General features: G+C 32.7%; 1 protein-coding gene and 1 long non-coding RNA gene across 4 annotated transcripts in view; both read right to left on the reverse strand.

Annotated features, from left to right (window-relative positions):
- The window catches only part of LOC146941958 (binding protein), a 28,577-nt gene extending 17,996 nt beyond the window's left edge, over window positions 1-10,581 (reverse strand). Inside the window, exons 1-13 of one of the 3 annotated variants that reach the window (XM_085755880.1) lie at window positions 10,447-10,581; window positions 9,951-10,222; window positions 8,168-8,231; window positions 7,690-7,909; window positions 7,246-7,419; window positions 6,171-6,491; window positions 4,909-5,131; window positions 4,442-4,510; window positions 3,080-3,541; window positions 2,594-2,909; window positions 1,702-2,166; window positions 1,417-1,575; window positions 1,162-1,311 (exon numbers count right to left, since the gene is read on the reverse strand). In XM_085755880.1, the coding sequence (XP_085612006.1) occupies window positions 1,162-1,311; window positions 1,417-1,575; window positions 1,702-2,166; window positions 2,594-2,909; window positions 3,080-3,541; window positions 4,442-4,510; window positions 4,909-5,131; window positions 6,171-6,491; window positions 7,246-7,419; window positions 7,690-7,909; window positions 8,168-8,231; window positions 9,951-10,069 (2,742 nt within the window). In that variant the 5' untranslated portion in view covers window positions 10,070-10,222; window positions 10,447-10,581. Of the gene's footprint in view, window positions 1-1,161; window positions 1,312-1,416; window positions 1,576-1,701; window positions 2,167-2,593; window positions 2,910-3,079; window positions 3,542-4,441; window positions 4,511-4,908; window positions 5,132-6,165; window positions 6,492-7,153; window positions 7,420-7,689; window positions 7,910-8,167; window positions 8,232-9,950; window positions 10,223-10,446 lie in introns of those variants that run through there. The other 2 variants (XM_085755881.1, XM_085755883.1) reach the window with 2 other exon arrangements.
- Window positions 10,582-20,804: 10,223 nt separating this feature from the next.
- Window positions 20,805-23,294, reverse strand: LOC146941959 (uncharacterized). Its single transcript, XR_015033537.1, has 3 exons — window positions 23,128-23,294; window positions 22,962-23,021; window positions 20,805-21,052 (listed from the first exon to the last, which is right to left on the reverse strand). It is a non-coding gene; the product is annotated as an uncharacterized LOC146941959 (long non-coding RNA).
- Window positions 23,295-24,190: the final 896 nt, after the last annotated feature.

A 24,190-nucleotide genomic window follows, 5' to 3' on the forward strand; every position in this document is an offset into this window, starting at 1 on the left:
CAGTCTTCAAATAAATTGAAGAAAAGAAAATGCTATCAGTAGGAAATTAGTCGAAACTCAGATCTGTATGCCAATAAGCAACTGTGACTTATAATGCTCAACTAGAATCTTTTACAGTATAGGATAAGGTTTACTTCATAATACAAACACCCCAAGCTACGAAACAAATATGACAATAAGGACTCTTGCTAGATTAAAGCAAGGATGTCCCGAATCCCGAGGCACCATTGTAAGGGGAGGTTCATTAACAATAACTAGGAAGATGTCATTCATGAAAAGCATACATTAAAGCACCAGTTCTTGGATCAAGGGCAATTGGATGGTCATTTAGACATGCTTCATTTAAGCCTACATATTTTTGTTGCTATAGAGGTCACATGCCTCTGAAGCATCCAGGCTCTAACCTAATTTTTCATGCATTGCCCATGAGAGAGAGAACGCTCAACTCTTTAAAATCTAGGATAGAAGATAACCAAAATAAGTTGAGAATGGACAACCATAGGTTCTATAGTACAGGTGTGTCTGGATTAGTTTATTTAGTGTTAAAAGAAGCTTTTAAAGAACTTCAGAGAGATTTAAAAAGAAACAGTTATTTCCCAAGAATTAATCGTATTACCAAACAAGCATTGGAACCATCACTTTCAGGTTAACAACACAGACAATCAAATCCATGAAAGAGCATCGACCAAGAGCATAATTTAACCTTTTTTTTAATTTCACAAAAAAATCAATTTATCAAAAGAGCAAAGAAGATTGAATCACAAAAGAGAACAGTGAATCATCTTATATTATTTGTTTGCCTAAGCCTTTCAGGGGAATTAATTCTTATGGTGGTATGATAGGTCCTTGACCAAGTAGTCAGAAGTTCTATTCTTCTAAATAAAAAAATAATTTCAGCTCATACGATTAAAACAGAGCTGCTGCATGGGGGGCATTATAGAGATGTAATGACATGTGTGTCTTTACCAGCACAACAGTAAAAAACAGCCCAAAGGATAACTTCAGAAAGAACTTTCCGACCAGACATAACAGTACAATCCATTAACATATGCACTTCATCAAAACAAAATGGAAAAAAAGAATAGTAATGTGGTGCCTACAACTATTAAACACAAGGGAAGAAAAAAAAGGAGAAACATAAGACAGCAATGATGAAAGTACCTTTGAGGTATCATTATTTGCAAGCAGATGAGTAAGTGTTTGGAGCACATTTAAAACTAATCTCTCCCCCTTTCCCTCGTCTAGATCACTGTTAAGTAATGATACAACATGCAAAAAGCATTCCCCATCACGAAATAGAGCCTGGTAGTACTGAAACATTAGAACATAAAAAAAAAAAAACACTCAGTAAAATTGTAAAATGCATATTCATTTAAGCTAATAAAATTGAGAGATAAATCAACATCAGATGCATACTGCTTGATTAGCCAGAAGCATTTCTCTCATTCCGGCCAACATGTCAACAGACAGATCAACAAAAAATTTCTCCCGTTCTTTTATTTGCGTAAACATTTCCAAATACTTAGAGCATAACTGTAACTTTGCTTTTTTATCTTCCTCCGAAATTGGTATAATCTGAAAATTAACAATAATAAATATAGCAACATATATATTATACTTGCAAGATAATTAAAACTTAGATTATGAATTCCAAAGTTACGTTATAGCTCAAGCCAAAATCAAGTAAAACTAATTTTTCACCTTCATGAGATCAAGTATGTGCCTAAGTACATCATCTCTCAAACCTTCTATCCAAAATAAATCAAACAAGCAATCAATGCTTGCAAAACTATGCAATATAAAACTCTTCGTATCTTCAGCTGATGCAAAAAACTTGGTAAAGAACTCCATGCACATTTTCATGCAACCAAACCAATTTTGCACGGTCTCAGGTGAATTGCATTTTGGTTGATCAGGCACTGATTCCAAAACTTCCAAGCCACTATTTACACTGGAGGGGTCCATACTTCCAGATCTTTTGCACTCTTGTGCTTGAACACAAGCAACTTGTAGAACCCGAGAGACTGCATTCAAGGTTTTACAGGAAGTAATAGTTTTCTCAGGGGAGAGCTGCAAAATACGAACCAAACTCCTCACAAGAAGACCAGCAATTTCAGGATTACAAGCAGAATGTTCAAGTGCATCCAGCAAAGCGGACAATTCAGTCTATAATCAAAATAACAAATAGATATTAGATACAAATGAGTAACACACGCATGCGAAATGATATGCACACGGTAAATATTACATTAGCAAAATAATAAGGCATAAAGCCAATTAACAAGACAGGTAGTACATAATTTAAAACAAATATCCAACACGTGCAGCTTAGGAAAAACTTTTGACAAGTCACAGCACTTCTGTTCTGTAAAATGATTTTGTAATCTATTATCTATTAAGAACAAAGTTCTACATACTTAAAAAATATTTTTTGCAGATCACTGCTCTCCGCTGCATAGCTTCACATACATTTTTCACCATATAGCTGTATTTTATCTCTCTTACAACAGATATGAAATCTGTGTTTAAGTCTCAATTTCACAAAATAAAAGAAATTTTAGAAAGATGCATCCTGGGGGGAGGGGGGACCCACCATGTTGTGTGTATTTCCATTAGAAGTTGCAGCAAATTCCACAAATGACATTATTTCCATCTGCAGACTTCTAACCCCATTGAGTTCTGGTGTGTCAACTGTGCTACTTGAGGCAGACAATAATTCAGACTTCTCATTGTATGCAAATACCTGTCGAGCAGTTTCTTCTAAACCTGATTCGAAGTAAAAGAAATTTTCTGAAAAGATAAGATCCCATATTCCCTCTTCACGAAAATTTTCAAGTGACGTGGGAGAAGTAGAAAGAAGATTTCTAAATGCATTGAGAACTGTGTTCTGTAAAATAGTGACAAAGACCCTGCAGAAAATGGGAAGAAAAGCAACAACAAAAATTAGTTCAGCATATGAAGTTTTTACTACATAACTATAGTAAGAAAGTAATTTGCAATAACTGTTTTTTTATAGTTAATTACAATTTTTAAGCAAACAGCACAAGTAAAGACAATGGAAACCATTTATAAAATTCACCTTAAATAGCTTGGCAAATCATTCTGATTTGAGCAAGCTTTGATGCAGGGAAACAATGTAAAAAGAACCCTTGTGACCCATTTGATTGACAATTCACAATATGATGAGGAAACAGGCAATGCAAGTCGACCAGAAGATAATTGGATATTAAGAGATTTTGAAGCTCCGGGAACTATAAGAAATGAACAGAGACTTCTGCTCAGCATAAGGACATAATCATTCCAAAAATGAGAAAAAGAAGTGTCGGGTGTAAGGCCAGCAGAAGCAATCACTGGATCAAATTTCATATTGTTTTTATTTTCATGAACATCAAGACCAGGCACACTGACAGCTTGCTGTCCAGCAAAATCCTCCCCCTGTCTCAAATCTTGAAGAACAAAAGCCGGCGAACAAAAACTATTTGCAAATTTATGTATCCTACCGTTTTCACAAAGAAATTGCAAGTTGTTCATGTTCCCAAAGCTGTATCAATGTCAAGGTCTCAAGCATCAATAATGTAATGTTAAATTTTAATGACATTCAAGAAGAAACAAGTTTCCAAAAAGTAAAAGGCCAAACAAATGCAAAATGGATGATGTTAGCATATATTCCATGGGAATGAAATTCAGAGAGGAATAATCAAGAATGACAAACATATATAACTTGTATGCTATGAAGCACCGATACGCCTAAAAGGCTACTGAATCCAATACGCACCAATATGCCGTCGATATGTATCAAAGGAGTATCGGAATTTTTTTAATTAAAAAAAAAAACGATACGTCGCCGACACGCTGCGATACGCCTCAGATACATCTCATGACTGTTCAGTTTTCAGCTTTCCCACCTTAATTACTATTCTCTAACTTTTAATTATCTCCTCTCTCAACTTTAATTGATGCATGTAAATTTTGATGCACCCATTTAATTTATTAGCATTTTTCAATATTTGTTTATTTTTCAAGATTGTGCTCTGACTTATGAGTTTGGTTTATGTAAGACAATGATTTGCAATTTCCATTTTATTTTAATTAGCCAAAGTTTTCTCTTGAGTTTGGTTTGAAATTCACCACTTCTCGAGTTTGTGTTCAGATTTTAGTTAAAATATTTTAACTAATGTTTACAACTTTATTTTAATTTTTATATATGTAACTTTAAACGTATCGTATCCAATATTTTTCAATGATAGACGTATCGCCGTGTCGGATAGGTATCGTATCCGATACCCCGTATTGTGTCCATGCTTCATAGCTTGTATGATACAGACTTTAAATGTTTCAGAACTTTAGTATGCAATGGTGCTGATGCAAGGTTTTAAATTCATCAAAATGATGGTAAATGAAAAGTGAAATTCATCCAAAATTAGCAAAGAACGAAGGATACACAGCTTCCCTTAAAACTTCCAGAGCAAGAATATGAAGCTGAAATATTTTTTGCAACGGTTGATCATCCCTGCGAAAAACCAAGCAAATCAATTTCTCAAAGACTATACAACAAGTTGTATGATATAATAATGTAAATATAATACCGACATATTGTGCTCAAAGAGTGACAGAAGTAGCAAAATACCAGATAAATTTACCTAAATACTTGATACAAGTCAATACAAGTAGCAGAGATAACATGTGAGTGTAATAGTATTTATAGAACAGACAAAAACTCAGAATGTGATGCATAATCTCAGACACTTCACCAGAATCAAGCTAGTCATTCACTTATCAAACTCAAACTTTAAAAGTTGCAGTAATCCCTTAAGAATAATGCATGTACAATTTGCTCAAGAGAACCACACCATCTCCTACCACTAAACCAACCAAAGAATAATTGGCTTGAAATACATGTAACAATACCTGAATCCATTAGTCAAAACATATTTACGGTAAGTTGTTGCATAATTTGATGGAAAGCCAAGACCATCCAACAGCACTTCCAACCCTCCAATACTTTTAAAATGATTCTGACCCCGGGGATTTGCAGATAAGGCCAACGAAAGGATTTTCAAGCTCAAGTACTGAAGTGAATCATCCATCAACAGTTCTTTCAAGCTGAATCTTCTACAAAGGCGCAATAGTTCTGTGGCAAATTTAAGTTTGGTGAATACAAAACAAGTCCAACATGTCCTTATCTCTAGCACGTCACCACACACAAATACATTATGGTGATAAAGGGTCTACAGAAACCTACACCCATGCCAAGAAACACTTTGGCCTAAAAGCATAAGTTATTTGAAAGAGCTTCGATAATGTGCTTTATCTTTTAATTCTAGTTGGTAAGAAAAAAGGTCTTTGTCCCTTCTTTATTTTTAAGTTAAAAAGAGTCAATATATATGTAGTTATCTTGTACACACACTTCAATGTGATAAGGAGAACTATGAGCAATACATGCCCTGGCCCCAATCTCAATGACACGGTTTAAGCATAAATGGATTTATCGCACAAACAGTGAATGCATTAAAATTTAAGGTTAAACTACTTTTGAAGTCCCTACAGTTTAAATAAATTTCAAAAGCTCCCCAATAGTTTAAAAGTTTTTAACAAGAAATTGATAAAAATATCAAAAGCTCCCCTTTAGTTTAAACGTATTTAACAAGAACCTTATAAAAAATTGATAAAAATTCCAAAAGCTCCCCTTTAGTTTAAAGGTATTTAACAAGAACCTTATAAAAAAATATCGAATAGACATCAATGATTTTACTGTTCTAAAATTTCAATTAGATCCTAACAAACTATGAACGTTTATAATTAAGTCCTCGAGACCTGTAACAGTAACCTAGAACCTACTGATAACTGTACATATATTATGGCTGTCGGCCAATCTACCTATTTTAATATATATATATATATATATATATATATATATATATATATATGGACCCCATCAGAAACAACAAAAGAATAGGGACCTGCTCAAAAGTTTAGCTGGAACTACAGCAACCTATAGGTTAGTTTAACCAACATTTAATAATGCATTAGTCGAATTAATTGAACCTTTCATGTATATATATTTACCTAGTGCAGAACTGAATATAATTTCCCAAGTTGGAAAGTCAACCAGTGAAACAACAAATGCCTAATAACCTCAAATATCTAAATATAACAGATGCCTACCTTACCTACTAACCAATTTAGACCACCAGCTTCCATCACAGAAACAATTGCTTTCTGACGCCAATGTAACCTTGCTTCAGTAGACAAAACCTTTGAACTATTTGAAGAGCTGATTGCAGCATCAACACGTGAAATAAAGCCTACAAGACTGCAGAACAGCTCATCCTTTTTGTCTATATTTGAACCCAAGTCAATGAAAACATAAAATATTGACACGACGTATATCAGAATTTGTTGGAGCAGCTTAATTTTCTCTAGAACAAAGTCAGACAAACTTTCATCAGCAGAAAGGGCACCACTTATGGTTTTAAGTTGGACCACAGCCCCTGCAACCAATTAACCCAGAGTAAGAATAGACTTCACTGTTTTTGCCTTATAAAAGAAAGATATTTGAATCAATAAATCATAGGACCATAGTCAATTTTGAAAGTATAGACTTAGTATAATGAATGGAAGAGTGGAAAGTAGTATTTGGGGATTAATACTTGTCAAATATCAGAAAATTATTTTATTTGTATGCAAAATTGAACAAAATGTATAAGAGCGCAACATCCATTAAGGAAAGAAAATGTTAAAGAGAATTAAATTGAGGAAAGTAAACTTCATATTGCATAAAATGGTTGAATGTTTGTTACAATGAATAGATTCAACTGAATCTAAGACTTCATACGAGGCCTAATCCTACACCCAAGGGCGGTTTATCCTACACTTAGCTGTAACTAACACGAAGTTAGTTAGGCTCATGTGGCAGTTTGGATTTAGCCATGGGTCAAATTATTATTAACATGTGCTCATTTGTTTGCATAAAGGATAAAAGAAAATTACTAGAACCCTCTTGAAACTTTTTACCTCAAACAGAAAACAAATAAAAAACCATGAAGCACCTGTTAAATTATAACAATGGAACACATAGATCTTAGCCTTAACATTAACAGCCTAAAAAATGCTAAAGGGTTATAGAAAAGAAATAGGCGAACATGAAACTTACACCAATTTTCAGGAGGAAAAAAATATCTACACTTGTACCTAAAAGATGCACACAAAGTAATCAAAATTAGGAACCCAAAAAAATTATTATACCTTTCATTAGTGCTGTAAGTTTTTGAATTCCACCATAGTATCCAAATACTCTACAATTGTATAATGAACGAGCAATAATTTTCAATGCATCCAAAATTAAAAACCCTTCAGATGTAATATATGACTTGGTTGCAGCCCCAGACAATTCTGTCGATTGCAAAATGCTGGTGCTCACTGAAAAAACAAGAGTAGACAAAAATTGCATCAAATTACATGTCAGCAGTAACAGTACCACAACGAGTAACAAAAATTACCCTCTCTAAACATTTAGGTCAAAAACACTTTGTCATGACCCTAGCATATTGGGTTGCCCTTTATAGATGGTATTAGGCCCAACCTCTAATTTGTATTGCATGTACAAAACCAGTTGGACTTACTTATAATGAATGTTAATTAAGAAAGAGGAAGGTGAAGATAATACGAGGATGGCAATATGCATCTTACACTCAGTGACTAGTGAGCTTAACTGTGTGACCTCATCAACTAATACCCGAATGACTTCAACAGGATGTCCAGCTGAGCAGCCAACGACGACATCATCAGCAGATGAAAATTTCTCAACAGAAGCAGACTCTAATAATATTCCTGAATTTATAGGTTCCCAATCCTTGTAGACAACTACAAATTGCTTGATGAAAACATGAAGCAACCTTTTTTTCTCCACCTAAAACATTAAAGACTTTTTGTGAGGAAAAATTACTAAATAAATGACTAGTGTCGTGAGGAGAAGAAAGCGTGAATTTAGCATCGTTCTCAACTGCAGCAATCCAAAAAATATTGAACAGAGATAATATATAGATAGATAGAAAATAGAGCCAACAGATTGCATATCTTACAAGACTTAAATTTAAATGAAGTTTGTCAAGCTTTGGAATTATATATTTGACAAATAAAAATGTAGGAAGCATAAATCCAATCATACCTTATCATCATTTTTCTGATATCGCTCCCAAAGAGTATTTACTATTGCCTCATCCCCAGCATCACTGGAAGAAGTCAATTCAAATGAAATCATGTACGATTAAATGTATTTTAGCAATATAATCACAAATTATTTTTTAAGTTATTTCTTTGGTGAATCTCTCTCAGTTTCTAACCAAATCCCCCCCCCCCCCCCCCCCCCCCCCCCCCACCCACCCACCCACACACACACACACACAAAGTCATTGTTCAAAATCTATTCATATCTAAAGCTCCATCCAAGCTGAGCGTTTTATATGGATAGCAGTTATTAACAGCATTAACAAAAATTGTTTTCAGCATGCAAGGCAACCACCTCTGGAACAATCGTTGTGTCCTTTTACAAAAGATCTGTTTTTTTCTGGTTCACTTAAAATGAATTGGCAAGAGTAAAATGCCAAAATTATGTATCGATATGCTATTTGGCTATTTGTGTGTCAAAAACCCATTGGCTTTCAACCCCAAGTAAATCAAATGTCATAACATTTAGGTGGTGTTTGGAATTGGAAGAGTTTAATTGGTTTTATTTGATGACATGAACATGTATGTAAGTGTTTGGGAGAGTTTATAAAAAAAGCTTATGATGTGCCCGTGAGTTATTTTCAACTTATTTTAATCAACCTTTTAAAAACTGGACCGAACTGGACAGGTCAACAGGTTGAATCGGGAACTGGCCAGTTCATCGGTTGGTTTGGTCCCAGTTGTACAGCAGCCTAGTTGAACCAAGATTGAATTGGTTTGAACTGTGGTTCAACCGGTTTTGTTTTTAGCGCTTATTTATTTTTATTTTGTCATTCAATAATCAATTCAACTGTGGTTCAACCAATTAAACCATGGCCTGGAGGTGTCACCCGTTTGATCTCCGGTCCGGTTTTTAAAATATTGATTTTGATAAACTTCGTAAGATAGGTAAGGAAACAGTTAATGTGAAGCCTATACCCCCATCCCGTCGTTGATTTCCATCCACCTCAAATTCTATTTTTATAGTGTAAACAAATGACAAATAGTTTTTTACGTGCATATCAAACACAAATAGCTCATTGAATTAAAGTGAAAAGCTCTTATATGATAAGAGCTCAATTAAGTACCCAAGCTTCCCCTTGATAATTGAGAATAGTATTAATCCAAGACAAATAATCATTCTAAAATTTAGGGTAAACCTAACTCAATTCCACAATACGTCAAGACCCACTTGTAATGTGGGTGTTGCCTCCCACTTGTGAACACTCTTTCACGCCATAACACTTCCAGCCAGGACTCTGAACAACTACTACGCGAGTTTCCTTCTTTAGTAAAAACTTAACTGGATTTTTCATTTATTCTCAAAATGCAGTAATGAAGAATCCCTGTTAAACAGCAATTCACTCCCGATCTCACGAGGGATAACACTTGCAAGCCCAACACTGCGGGTTACAATCCCTGTTAATGATATGATATTAACTATGAAGAATACGCAAGTGATCGTCCAACGCAATTTATTCCCATTTCATTGGAACACTCAATGAAAATTGTATAAACGATAAAATTCTCTTTCCTAAAACACTACTCAATCGTAAAAGAATCCAGCCTTGATAATCACCTAAACACTCCATACGTCAAAAGACATAAATATCTAACAGAATAACTTAATCTTCTATCACGTCCCAGTGAAACAGCAAGCATTACACATTAAATAATTTCAAGAAACTTGTAATTCAATTCTGTGGTATTAACGCGAGCATGGAGCTTTTTATTTAATACTTTACCTGAAACGAATCTTAGGCCCAGGAGGAGAGAACTTCTGAGCATGAAAACCTGATGATTCACCACTATGCCCAGAGGAAGTTCTTCGTATAAGGTCAGCAACACCCTTAACGATATTCATCCTTCCTCACCGCAATCTATTTGCGAGACGTCATTCCAAAAACAACAGTTCCAGCTATCACTTCACGCGTGAAACTAATTTCAAAATGTGATATAACACAATCTAGTTCAGTGTTGCACAGTGTTCCAAATTCACAACAAACACTGTTCAAACCTAATGACAAAAAATCAAAGCGAATTTAGTTGAAAAAAATATCAGAAAATCAGTATCAATTTCTCAGTTCTTACTCTAACTTCAACCGTTGAATTTTCTTAGCTCAATCAAGCTCGAACAAAGACATAATTGAATAATTTCGAAAATATCACAAAAATTAACGAATTCAATTGCACTCGATTGAACGGAAAAAGAAGGTTGAATGATCGAAAATGAGCATATACCTGATTAGAAGATGGAAGAATCGATGAATGTTAGGGTTTGAGGATTGAGAATATGAGATCGGAGACGGTGATTCTACAGTAATAACGATGCAAATTGATAAAGGAATAGAATTAGGAGAAATCTTTTATTACCGTAAGAATTGAACAATGCGTGCGTAAGAGAAAGAAAGGAAAGTGTTGTAAACCAAAACTGGTATAATTTCGGTTTTACCCTCGCTTCGGTTTTGTGTTAGTATTATTTTCCTTTTCGTTTCACTCTTACATGTTGCGGAAATGGTGAAACTGTATTCAGAGGCTGTAAGATGAACTTACTTTACCAAAAAAAAAAATATGTTAAATATCAAATACTATAATATATTTACTATTTTAAAATCAGAAATTATTCACTTTTTAATCTATCAAAAAGAGAAAATTTTCACTTTCTATAGATGAATATTTTTATTACTTTAACGATTATAGATGATTCTTTTTATTACTATCAGGGCCGACTCAACATGACAAGAGGCCTAAAGCAAATTTTATAATGAGGCCTCTTGAAATTAATAAAAATAACAAAATGTTTATTAAAAGCATAATAAATCAAGTTTTTATTGAATCCAAAATTTGAACTTAGAACCAAAAGGATATTTGAGGCCATAAAATTAACCAACTTAGTTAGACAAATATTGTTTATTAGTATGTTATAGTATATGCTTATAGCTAAATTAACTTATTTTGAGGCTTTTTTTTAACCTAAAATCTTGAGGCCTAAAGTCCTTGTTTGGGTGGCTTGGCCCTTGAGCCGACCCTGATTACTATGATAATTACATCTTATTATATTACTTTTTCTACTCAATGTTATATTCCTTAAAATATTATATTATATATGTTTTTCTATATTAATTATATTACTTGCTTTTTCTACTTAAATTATAGTACTTTCACTCATATCATATTACATTATCTTTACTTGCTCATAAGTGCTTTCGGCGGCAAAACACATTGACATAAGCTCAATATCACCTTTCCATCTCTTATAATTTTTGGATGTTGACGTGGATACTTCTGAAACTGAGTGTGTGTTTGGTTCAGCGGTGGAGAGAATTGATTTTGATAGAATTGAGTTTGACAAAATTGATTTTGGGAAAAGTGAGTTGAATGTGAATTGATTTATGTTTGGATACATTCACTTAGAATTGATTCTTAAAAATTCTTGTTGTTTGGATAGTTTGGCTCAAAATTGATTTTGAATGCATAATTACCAAAATGGGTATTAATATCTTTTTAAAATTAGATTTTGTTTCTATTTTATATAATTATTCAAATTTATGTTGCATTATCAATTTAATTATTTGTAGATTAGAAAAACTTCTAAAATAAAATGCAGATTAATTTGATAGTTTAATTTGAATTAGGTATATTATATAAATATTTTTACACATATTAATTAACAAATTTTGTCTCTTTGTAAAAAAATAACAAATGTTGTCAAACGGTTTTTTCTCAAAAAAAAAATCTGTAAAAAATTTAAGGCTTAATAGCAGTTTTGGCCCCTTATGTTTCAAGAAGCTGCGATTTGGCCCCCTAACTAAAATAATTTGATTTTGGCCCCCTATGTTTTGCCCCCTTTGCACTTTTGGCCCCCTAGGCCAATTTTGACAAAGTCAATGCTGACGTGGCGCCACATGTGTAATTTTTTTATTTTTTATTTATATTTTTTTAATTAAAATTTTTTTAATTAAAAAAAATTTATAAAGTTTTTTTAAAAAAATTAAAAATAAAAGAATTTGCACACGTCGCGCCACGTCAGCATTGACTTGGTCAAAATTGATCTAGGGGGCCAAAAGTGCAAAGGGGGCAAAACATAGGGGGCCAAAATCAAATTATTTTAGTTAGGGGGCCAAAATCGCAACTTCTTAAAACATAGGGGACCAAAACTGCTATTAAGCCAAAATTTAATGGGCTTGCATAAGAGGAGAAATTAACTAACGGGCCTTTAGAACCCAATTTCATTTTGTGAAAATTGAAAGAAATTGCTTTTCTGACAATGAAAACTTCATATTGACACAAGTAAAATACTAAAATGCCCCCAGCGGCAGTTAACAACCGTTGGGTAAAGCGCCGGCAGTTAACAACCGTTGGCCACCAGCGGCAGTTAACTGCCGCTACGTGCGTTCTTGGATGCACCGTCCTTTTCATCATTCAACCTCTTTTTTCATCATTCATTCAACCTATTTTTTCTACATTCAACCTCTTTTTCCATCATTCAGCCTCTTTTTCCATCATTCATTCAACCTATTTTTTCAACATTCAACCTATTTTTTCTACATTTTTCCCCTATAAAAACCCTCACATTTCCTCACATTCTCTCATTTCCTCACATTATTTTCTCCTTACTCTCATTTCCTATCATTCTCTCCTCTTTACTCTCATTCTTACTCTTTCTTTCTTCTACAAAATGTTGGTTTGTCATCATTCGCCTTTCATTGAAAATTTGAAAATTTCAAGAGGTTTCTTTGAATTGGTTTTACCCCAGGATTTAGGGTTTAGGGTTTATGGTTTGTGGTTTTTTGCCTTTGTTTTAACCCAAGCGGTAGTTAAATGTATTATTAAACAACAAGAGTGCAAAGGCGAGGAACAATTTTGGGTCATTTTGGTGTTGTCTTGTATGAGTATCTTGGAAAAGGGTAATAAAGATGACTCCACCTATTAAGGATTTAGGGTTTATGGTTTGTGTTATTTTGTCTTTAGAGTTAAATGTATTATTAAACAACAAGAGTGCAAAGATGAGGAACAATTTTGGGTCATCTTGGTGTTGTCTTGTATGAGTATCTTGAAGAAGAGTATCCAGAAGATGACTCCACCTATTAAGGAACTAATGTACGACGAAGATGACTCCACCTATTAAGGAATAAATGTACGATGAAGATGACTTAAGGAATAAATGTACGATGAAGATGACTCAACCTATTAAGGAATAAATGTACGACGAAGATGACTCCACCTATTAAGGAATAAAATTACGACGAAGATGACTCCACCTATTAAGGAATAAATGTACGACGAAGATGTTATTTTTAATGTTATTGGTACGACGAAGCAGATTTAGTTTTACCCCATTGTAAAAATATTATTATATTAATAAAATGTGATTTTATATCTATTACTTGTGTTCCTTTATTTTAGTTTTTATTTGCATTTATTTATATGAAATACAAAAATTCAAATAAAAAATGTGTATTAAAGAAATATAATGTGAATTTGAATAAAAACTAATCAAATCTAACGTGAATTCAAATAATTAAAATTCCATATTCTAATACAAACTATTGAAATCTAACGTGAATTCAAATAATTAAAATTCCGTAATGAATAAATAAATTCGAAAAAGGAATAAATAAGATAATTATCACATTACATTCCGGAATGTACCTTCCAACTGCAACAATTATCTTGCCCCTGAATGTGGCAAATTCAAACTGGCTAAGCAGTAGGACTCCAACATACGATCATCATCTTGAATGATTGTATTCAAGTGCCAACGAATTGAGGTCCATTCCTTGACACTTAATACCTTCATCTAAACCAGTCTAACAAAACTTTAATCTTTTCAAAGGAAAAACATGAATGCCGAGTGAAATGCTTGAGTCCTCGCCGTTTGGCGAGTTTGAATTACCCCATTTTAGAGGTAAGACAATTGTTGTAGTTGGAATGCACCTTACCCTAACTAATGACGATCTTCTGGCGGAATCAAGTAGTTGATGATATCTTCAGTTGATCTCAGCAACGTTACCCGCATATCGATCCACTATAACATGTTGTGCTCCCAAAGCATGCTTGTCACGTTTCCGTCGTTCTTTAACTCCACCTAAGTGAATGATTTTCTCCCCTCGTCGAGCTTTGGACGTTTATACCGAACTTTTTGCACCCTCCTTATGTCTCTGGGGTTGAGTGCTTGGTTGAATTCATTCAGTTGATCCTTGAGACCTCTTAATGTTACGTCAAGACACTGAATCTTTAACCTATGAGGTTCTCCGCCGTTGAATTCTGCATGAACGTCGATCCACCCGTCCATAGCTTCAAATATACACAATTAGAAATTAAAAATAATCAATGAAAAACTCATTCAAACACTTGTAGTGAAAATTTGACATAAACCCTAAAAATCTTAAACAAACCCTAAAAAATTTATAAAAATCGAAAAAAATTATAATTTCAAGCAGTATAACTTCATTATAACAAGTATTCATAATATATGTTAATAACATTTCAGATCTACAGCATAACTATATTAAAAACAAATATTCAAACTCTAAAAAATTTATAAAATTCAAAAAAAAATTATAAATTTAAGCAATATAACTTCATTATAACAGGTATTCATAATATATGTTAATAACATTTCAGATCTACAACTTAAATATATTAAAAACAAAAATTCAAAAATTAAAAATTAAACAACAACTAAAATTATAAACATATAAACACATATACTAACTAAAATGTATGACAATAGCATAAGTGATAACTTGTGATTTAGTGGAAGAAATTTTGGATGATTTGGTAGAGTTTTTTAGAGAGAGTGAAAATTTGAGAGAAAGATGGTGATGGTGATGATGGAGTGAGTGTCTGGATTATGACTACTGACTTGAACATATCACGAACACAACGGTTGTTAACTGCCGCTGGAATCCAGCGGTTGTTAACTGTCGGCGCTTAGACCAACGGTTGTTAACTGCCGTTGTGGGTAAAAACGTCATTTACTCGTGTCAATAGGAAGTATTCATCGTCAATAAAGCAATTTTCAAATTTAAATAAAATAAATAAATAAATAAATACTAATCCAATTCCATCTTCTTTCTCAAAGAAAGAGAGAGAATGTTGAAGTTTGCAGGGTAACATGAAGGCAGAAACAGGGTCGAGAAAGAATTTGAGCAACGCAAAATTCATCACTTTGACTGTGTTTTATACAACTTTGTCGAAAAATGAAAAAAGAATATCATGGGTAATTTGGGAAAGTACGATGTTGTTTGGGTTTCAACAATAAAATTGATTCTTATGCTCCAGACTCACGTTCATCGGAAGCAAGTAATAGTAGCTTTTCCAGCTGGTGAAATCTATTTTACAAACTCAATGTTACCAAATAATATAATATAAGTTCCGCAATTACTCCTTATATTATATTTAGATTATTATTATGATTTTGCTGAAAATATTGTCCGTCAGAAAGAAAACGTAAATTATAGTTATATTTATAATTTATGAATACGAAATAGAACATGCACATTTATTTTACATACTTTATTCCTCAAAAAAATTCTTTATATTTATAATATAACATGCACATTTTATTGAATAATTTTTTTTATTCAAAAGAAATATATAACATGCACATTTTATTGAATAATTTTTCTTTACTAATTTTTTTTTACAGTATTATCAAATTCAACAATGCAATACTATAAATTTTGTCAAAAAAAAAAACAATGCAATACTATAAATAAAATATATAATTGTCTCTGTGAGCTTAGCTCAGTTGTTAGGGACAATGCATAATTTACGAAGGGGCAGAGGTTCGATGTAACACCCTGTTTTCCCGACATAAAAATTCGTAATAAATCAGAGTTTTTCCTCACAAAACGGAATGTCACATTTCTTAAAAGTCATAAAGTGGATAATTAACATTTATCCTTCAAAATTCAACATCATAAAATCTGAACTCCGCAGTGGAAAATAGTTCAACATAATAAAAGTCTTTGGCACGCAGACCTCATCAGAAAAATCTCATAAGTTCTGATTCAATATTTATTCATAAAAAGTTCATAAATGACACGTAAGGAATAAAAGTAAAAGTAAGCCCCATCCTGTTACGTATCAGAGCACCTAGACACAATGTGAGGAGTCCACTCACGACCGCAACTAATCTTGGTTACCTGCAAGTTACCCATACGAAGAGCAACATTTTCAAGCAAAGGGGTGAGATGTCACAGTCGACAAATTAAACATATAATTCATCAAAATGCATTTAACAACATAAAACATCATTAACAATATCAAACATTTATCACTTAGCATCATATCAAATCATAATCAAATATCATATTTAATTCATAAGCAAATATCATCTTAAAATCATCAGACATTTTATTCAACTCAACATTTGACTCGACGATGCGACTCAACTTGACAATGCAACTCTTAACATCTTAAACCTTTGTAAAAACTTCTTGATATGCAAATGCATGTGGTACCATTCAGGGCATCAAGCCCCCAACATATATGAGTGTAAATAGGCTCTTCGACAAAATGAGCAAAAGCTGTCGGGCCTCAAGCCCCCAACGTAGTTTGAGCATTAAGCTGCCGGGCCTCAAGCCCCCAACGTAGTTTGAGCATTAAGCTGCCGGGCCTCAAGCCCCCATCTTTAATGAGTATGCAATGGACTCAATCTTCCTACAACTTAGACAACATCATGAACATCTCTTATAACTCCGTTAACATGGACCACTTCTTAGATATTTACAACTTGAACCGACTCATACAACTTTGTAACATTAAATGGTCAACAACAGCAAACAACGACAAATGCAGCATATAACAGTGCTTGAATAACATATCATCATTAAAGGAATGAATCATATCAACTTAACATCATAAAACATCATAATATCATGTATCATACAATACTCACATAATGTATTCCAACATATCAACAACAATAACCACATATACATTAATCAATTACATTCATATCAAAGTCCAAAACATTCTTCAAAAGCAAATCAAGTTTGATCAATGAGACATAAGCTAAATACTCATAAAACACCTCAACTAAATCCTTAATACTTAAGTTGAAGTTGGGAAACCAACCATAAGTTTTTGGACTAACTTAGGATTAATTATGCTAAGTTTTCTTAAAGTTTTCTGAAGACCCACTTGGACTATTTTCTTCATAACTCAAAATCTACACATAATTTTTCTAGTCACTCCAAATCCATTAGAAAGCTAACTCAATTATCTACAACTTTCATGTTTACACCAAAAGCTAATTCAACACGGAAACAGGTGAAAAAGACACAAGAACATAAAAATCAAAGTTCTGACAGCACGCAACGAAAACACAACAAGCAGTCACCCATGAGGGGCTGCCTTGCTGCGCTCAAGCGTGGAAAGCTGCGCCCAGGCGTGGGAAGGCAGTAGCCAGTGACCTGCGCAGCAGCTCTGTGCAGTCCTGGTTTTTCCCGGTTTTACCGTTTCGTCCGTAAAAACCTAACCGTTACCCCGATTCCAATTTCGTTTTCGCCTACGCGTTCTATTCGACAAATCCTATCATATTTTACTGAAAAATCATATTTTTAAATCACCAAAACAGCTTATCCTAGAATCACTTATTTCTCAAAAACACTTAAAATCACTTTTTCTCAGAATCTCAATTTTCATCAAATCTCATGGTTCTATCATCCAAACAGCATCTAATTATCCCCCTATGGAATATCTAAGGTCTGTACACAAGTTCCACATCAATCTAACAAGTTCTTATGGTTCAATCATCAAAATCGGTCATAAACCCTAATCCATAATTCTCACAAAACTCATCCTAATTCATGCTAAATCCATTTTTCAGAATCATACACTTAATAATGTTGAAAGTTAGTCTCACCTTTACCTTAGATTGTTTTTCTGAAATCAAAAGCAGCGTTCTTTGTTCCCAGGGTTCTCTCTCTGAGTTCTCCTCTTTCTCCTCTTTCTCCAAAAAGCGGTTTAACGTAAAAACTCTTTCTAACCTAAGCTTCCTTGTTTATATCACTCTTCCTAAATCTATTTAGGCCCAATAACTTATTCTTCTTTCTATTCTAACCTCCAATTCTACTTACACTAATAATTCTCATATTCTAATAAATAATAGAATAATGCCACATAATAAAATACTAACACTTCATATATATAAATAAATCACATAAATAGATTATAACTTAAAAATATATAAATAAAAGGAGGGCGTTACATTCGAACCCCTGACACCCCACTTATCCACGTTTAAAATGTGTGAGCTTCAACCAACAGACTACTTGACAATATATATATATATATATATATATATATATATATATATATATATATATATATATATATATATATATATATGGGGTTTGCTACAATAAACCCACCTTGTTTTATGAAGGTCTATTTTAGCAAGCAACACCTTTTCATTTGGACCAAAAAACCCAACTTTTTCTTTTTTGAAGTCATCAAAACTCAGGGGTACATCTGTAATTGGCATTGTATCATTAATGATTTTTATTTCCAATTTATTTCTTCTTCTCTGCCTTTCACGCTCTCTCTCCTGCGTTTCCCATTTTCCATTCTTTCTCCATCATTGTAGCTTTTTTAATCCAACTCTTTGGTTCAAACTAAACACCAAATCACAAGTGAAATACTTCAAGGAAACATCATTAAGGAAGAAATCAAAAGTTAATTTTTATGCTTATTTCAATCTGAGCTTTAGTTTTCGACCTGGGTTTAAGGTTGTCCGAGGAAGTATAATCCAGCTGATGGGTTCCAACGGTGGTGATTTTTGTTAAAGAATGAATGAAGAACAAAGGTCACCATTAACAAAGAAGCTCTGAAGCAACAGTGAGGGTAAAAACTACCTTTAATCATTATCTTGTTTTTGTGCTAATTGAAAAGTAAATTTACCATGGTGGTGTATAATAAATTTAAGGTTACAAAAGATTATGATTCAATTCCTCAACAAAAATTCCCATGGAAGTTCCTTTCATCTCTATTGGTACATTGAAATTGAAACAAAATGGGAATCGCAGGAGAAAGGGTGAAAGGCAGAGAAGAAGAAATAAATTGGAAATAAAAAACATTAATGATACAAGGTCAATTACAGTTGTACCCCTGAGTTTTGATGATTTCAAAAAAGAAAAGGTTGGGTTTTTTTGTCCAAATGAAAAGGTGTTGCTTGCTAAAATAGACCTTCATAAAACAAGGTGGGTCTATTGTAGCAAACCCCTATATATATATATATATATATATATATATATATATATATATATATATATATATATATATATATATATGGGGGCTGTTAACTTGCACCCACCTAAAAACACTAAGGTGCAAGTTAACAAGCTGCACCTACTTGTACTTTACTAAAACACCATTTTGTCTCTATTAAACTTTATTTTAATTAAAAGGACATTTTTGTAAATAGCATAAATAATATTTGTTTATAATAGAAAAACATGGGTGTTTTGGTAAATAACTAGTAGGTGCAGCTTGTTAACTTGCACATTAGTGTTTTTAGGTGGGTGCAAGTTAACAGTGGGGCTGTTAACTTGCACCCACCTAAAAACACTAAGGTGCAAGTTAACAAGCTGCACCTACTTGTACTTTACTAAAAACCCATTTTGGTAAAACCCAAATTATATATAATTCGAAACAACACATGTAAAACCCATTTTGTTAACAAGCTGCACCTAATTATATATAATTCGAAATACAACTAAAACCCATTTTGGTAACTACACATGTAAAAGCAACTTTCATCCCATTATCCAAACAACACAATCTTATTGGAATCACTTTCGCATGAAGGCATCCAAACATAAATTAACTTACACCCAACTAACTCATTTTTGATCGAAATAAATTCTATCAAACTCAATTTTTACCACCGCAGAACCATACATACACTATATTACTTTTTATAGATGATTTTTATTAATGATAATTTTATAACGAGTTAAATATGTTTTTAGTCCTACAAAATTATCAAATTTCATTGTTTTTTGGCCAAGTAAAAAGTGGCAATTTGTTGTACCTACAAAATCTTCTTGCATGCAGTCTCAATCCCTACTAAAACCAAAATTTGTTTGAATATCTTTAAATTATTAAATTTTTGAATGATTTTTTGCATGCATGTTTAGAACATTATAACTTTCTTTTACAAAAATTTAATTTTCTTATTTAACATGGAATAAATTACATATAAACATTTTAAATATGAAAAGTTTAAGATAAAAATTATAAAAATATGAATCGTTCCAAATATGTTTGCAAAAATATCATTAAAAAGTGCATGTTGATTTAACACTACGGGATAAAAATTTATGCAGGAAAATTTTATAAAAACGATAATGTGCCACTTTTTTGTATGATGATGAAAAACAAAAGTTATGTAATTTTGTAGAGACGAAAATAAATAATTATCCTTCATTTGATTGATTTTGATAAATAAATATTTTTTTAAGAAGTTTGTAACACCCCGTTCTTCCAACAGCGTAATATTAGTTAATTTAATCAGAGTAACCACACAACGGAGTGTCACACTGCTAATCAAAATTTCATAAATAGGAAATATCTATTTATTTAAATACCAACATTTAAATTATCTTACAAACTGCAGCAGAATAATTCTTTAAAATATAAATTTAACCAAATTCAACATCAATAAAAATCTTGGCACAAAGGCCACAACATAATTCAACTTTATTCTAATAGCAAGTCCTTTCCAAAATATGTGATACATAAAAGAAATGAGAAGACACTCGCGACGATCCCCATCCTAATATGTATCAGAGCCCTAGACACTTGAGCCAATCAACCTACAAGCCATCATTACCTGCACATTACCCACGGTCGAGGCAACATATACGCAGAAGGGGTGAGAAACTTATCCAATAATAATAATATATAATTCATCGAATTAATGAAAACAACAACATATCACAACATGCATCATTAATAAAGTATATAAATAAATACATAAGCAACAACATAATTAATTTCAGCAACAAGGTACAACAACAACAACAACAACATTATCCACAACGACACCGAAACTCGACAATGCTACAACGACAACAACGACTCAACAATGCTACGACAACAACAACGACTCAACAATGCTACGACAACAACAACTACTCAACAATGCTACGACAACAACAACTATGCATCATGCAGGTGATACCAATCTACGCGCGTTGAATGCTAAGCATTCCAGGGCATAAGCCCCCAACAATTTGGATGGTTAAAGCATCCCAGGGCATAAGCCCCCAACAGGTGAATGATAAACATTCCAGGGCATAAGCCCCCAACGGGTTGAATGATGAACATTCCAGGGCATAAGCCCCCAACAGATGTGAGTATGCAAATGGACTCAACTTGTGTATATCAACATACAACTTCAACAGCGACTACAACAACAACATATGTGCCTAAAACAATTATGACACACTCCCCAACTTTGACATTAGATGATACAACAACGTCAACAACGGAATCAACAACATAACATATATTTATAAATCAATTACATTCAGCTCAAGTCTAAAACATCCCCCAAAAGCAATTAAGTTTTGATCAATAGAACATAAGTCAAATATCCATAAAACACCTCAACTAAAGCCCTAACGCTTAAGTTTGAAGTTGGGAAACCAACCATAAGTTTTTGGACTAACTTGGGATTAGTTATGCTAAGTTTTCTTAAATTTTGCTAAAGACCCACTTGGACTATTTTTATCATAACTCAAAATCTACAAATCTTTTCCACTCCAAACCAAGGCCATTAGAAAGCTAACTCAATTATCTACAACTTTTATGTTTACACCGAAAGCTAATTCAAAACAGAAACGGGCGAAAAAGTGAGTGTTTTCCAGTTTTGACTGACAGGAAATCGGGGCCCGATTTCGGCAGTTCGGGGCCCGATTTTTGTCGAACCAAAGCTGAAAAATCAGCTCAGAATTCGGGGCCCGATTTTGGCAGTTCGGGGCCCAATTTTGGCCATTCACAGCTTACGGGAAAGACCAGTTTTCACTCCAAAAACCCAATTTTTGATCCCCCAATCACCCAAAATGAATTAGAACAATGTTTACAGGTTTAGTATACATCATAGGGGTAAAACAACCTATATTCATACAATTAAACAACATGTTTTATCATAAATTATCATCTAACATAACCTCTCAAACCCTAAACTCAAGAACAACAATTTCATCAATTTTCAAATTATATATCAAGATTATTGAAAGGAATCCCACCCTTACCTTAATTCAGCAACACCAAACGACAAGCTACCGCAATCGATTCCTTCCTAGCTCTCTCTTTGCCTCTTCTAGGTTTTCTCTCCAAAAGCAGGTTTTCTTCTAATGTTTTCACGTGAAAATGTTTCTCTCCCTTTTTCTTTCTTTTTACTTCAAAAATATCTCTCTTTTCTTTTCTCACCCAACTCCCTTAATTTCTATTAATTTCCACTTAATTCCCATTAACCAAAAATAAATACTATTTCTATAATATTTCTATTTCTCATATTATTTCTATCAAATAATAACAACATTCATTTAAATAATACACAACCCCAATATTCATATAATAAAATTGCATCATAACATATTTCATATAAAAATCATATAAAACATATATTTCACATAAAATCATTTATATAGCAATTAAAGTCATATATAAAATATTCACACATCTACTAAAATATTAGAATAAAAATGGGGCGTTACAAAGTTAAACTAACTCACTTAAATTGACACCGCAGAAAATCGAACATAAGACTTTGAGAATGAACATGTTTCAATGTCCTAGGGCAACACCATCAAGATAACCCAACCGAGTTAGAGTTATAGATAAATAAATAAATTTAAAAAAAAAACTATGTTATGATATAAAGTACATAAAAAAACTCACATCCAAAAATTGAGGCAAGAACATCCCTAGCCCCAAATTAATTAGAAGGGAGTGAAAAATATATGAAGAGCGGGAGCTATGAAACACCACATCAACAAAGAAGAATAGATCAGTTGAACGTAGAGGCATCGAGAATATTAAAGACAACTTTGGAAAGATTTGAAGAATCAAAATTATGTTAAAATTGTCGTATTTTTAATGAAGATAATGGCTCATGGGATCTTCTACCTTATAGGCATGAGAAAAGGACACCATGTATTTGCATGTAGATAAAGTGATTTTTTATTCACAGTAAGATGTTGTGATTTTTTGTACCACAATGATCCATCTTTGATTATACGTATATACATTTAATTTTTTTTACAACATCACATTTTTTGTCAGTGTAATGTTCTTTTATCTAGCAAACTAGTCGATATACCCGTGCTATAGCACGGGTAGCGCGGCTTCGCCACGCTGTATGGCCGCGGCTCCGCCGCGTGTCGTGGGTCGGTTGTGTTTGGTATAGTGTTTTTTTGTCCATAGTGAAAATATGTAAAGTATGTCAATTAATAATGTATCTATTGATCTTTAGTAATAAAAATTTATAAAATAATTAAATTTTAATATGAAAAAATATATATTAAATTTTAGTATTGACGATATTAAAAACCTAATAAATAAAAATAATCATAGTTTTTATTTACTAATATGTTTTAGTGTGAAAAATATTAATAAGCATCTAGTGAAAAATCATAATTAAAATATTATATAATATTGATATCGTAAAATACATTTCATAAATAAATATATAGTAACATATTCCCGTAAAAAAAATATAGTGAGATATATTTTTGTTAATATATAGTTCATATACTCATTTGTATTCTATCAATATATATTTCCCATAAAACAAACATATACTCATATATATTTTTATTAATATATAGTCAATACACCCACATATATTTTATTAATATATTAATAAAACTTAGGTAATCGTAGTGTTTAATTAGAGATATTTAAAAAGTACTAATAAAAATTGATCACTCGTTTTAGTTATTAAAATGGATATCGTGTTACA

This window comes from Medicago sativa, chromosome 3, assembly GCF_051527215.1.
Source record: "Medicago sativa cultivar Bolivia chromosome 3, Bolivia_mono, whole genome shotgun sequence".
In the NCBI taxonomy this organism is placed as follows: domain Eukaryota; kingdom Viridiplantae; phylum Streptophyta; class Magnoliopsida; order Fabales; family Fabaceae; genus Medicago; species Medicago sativa.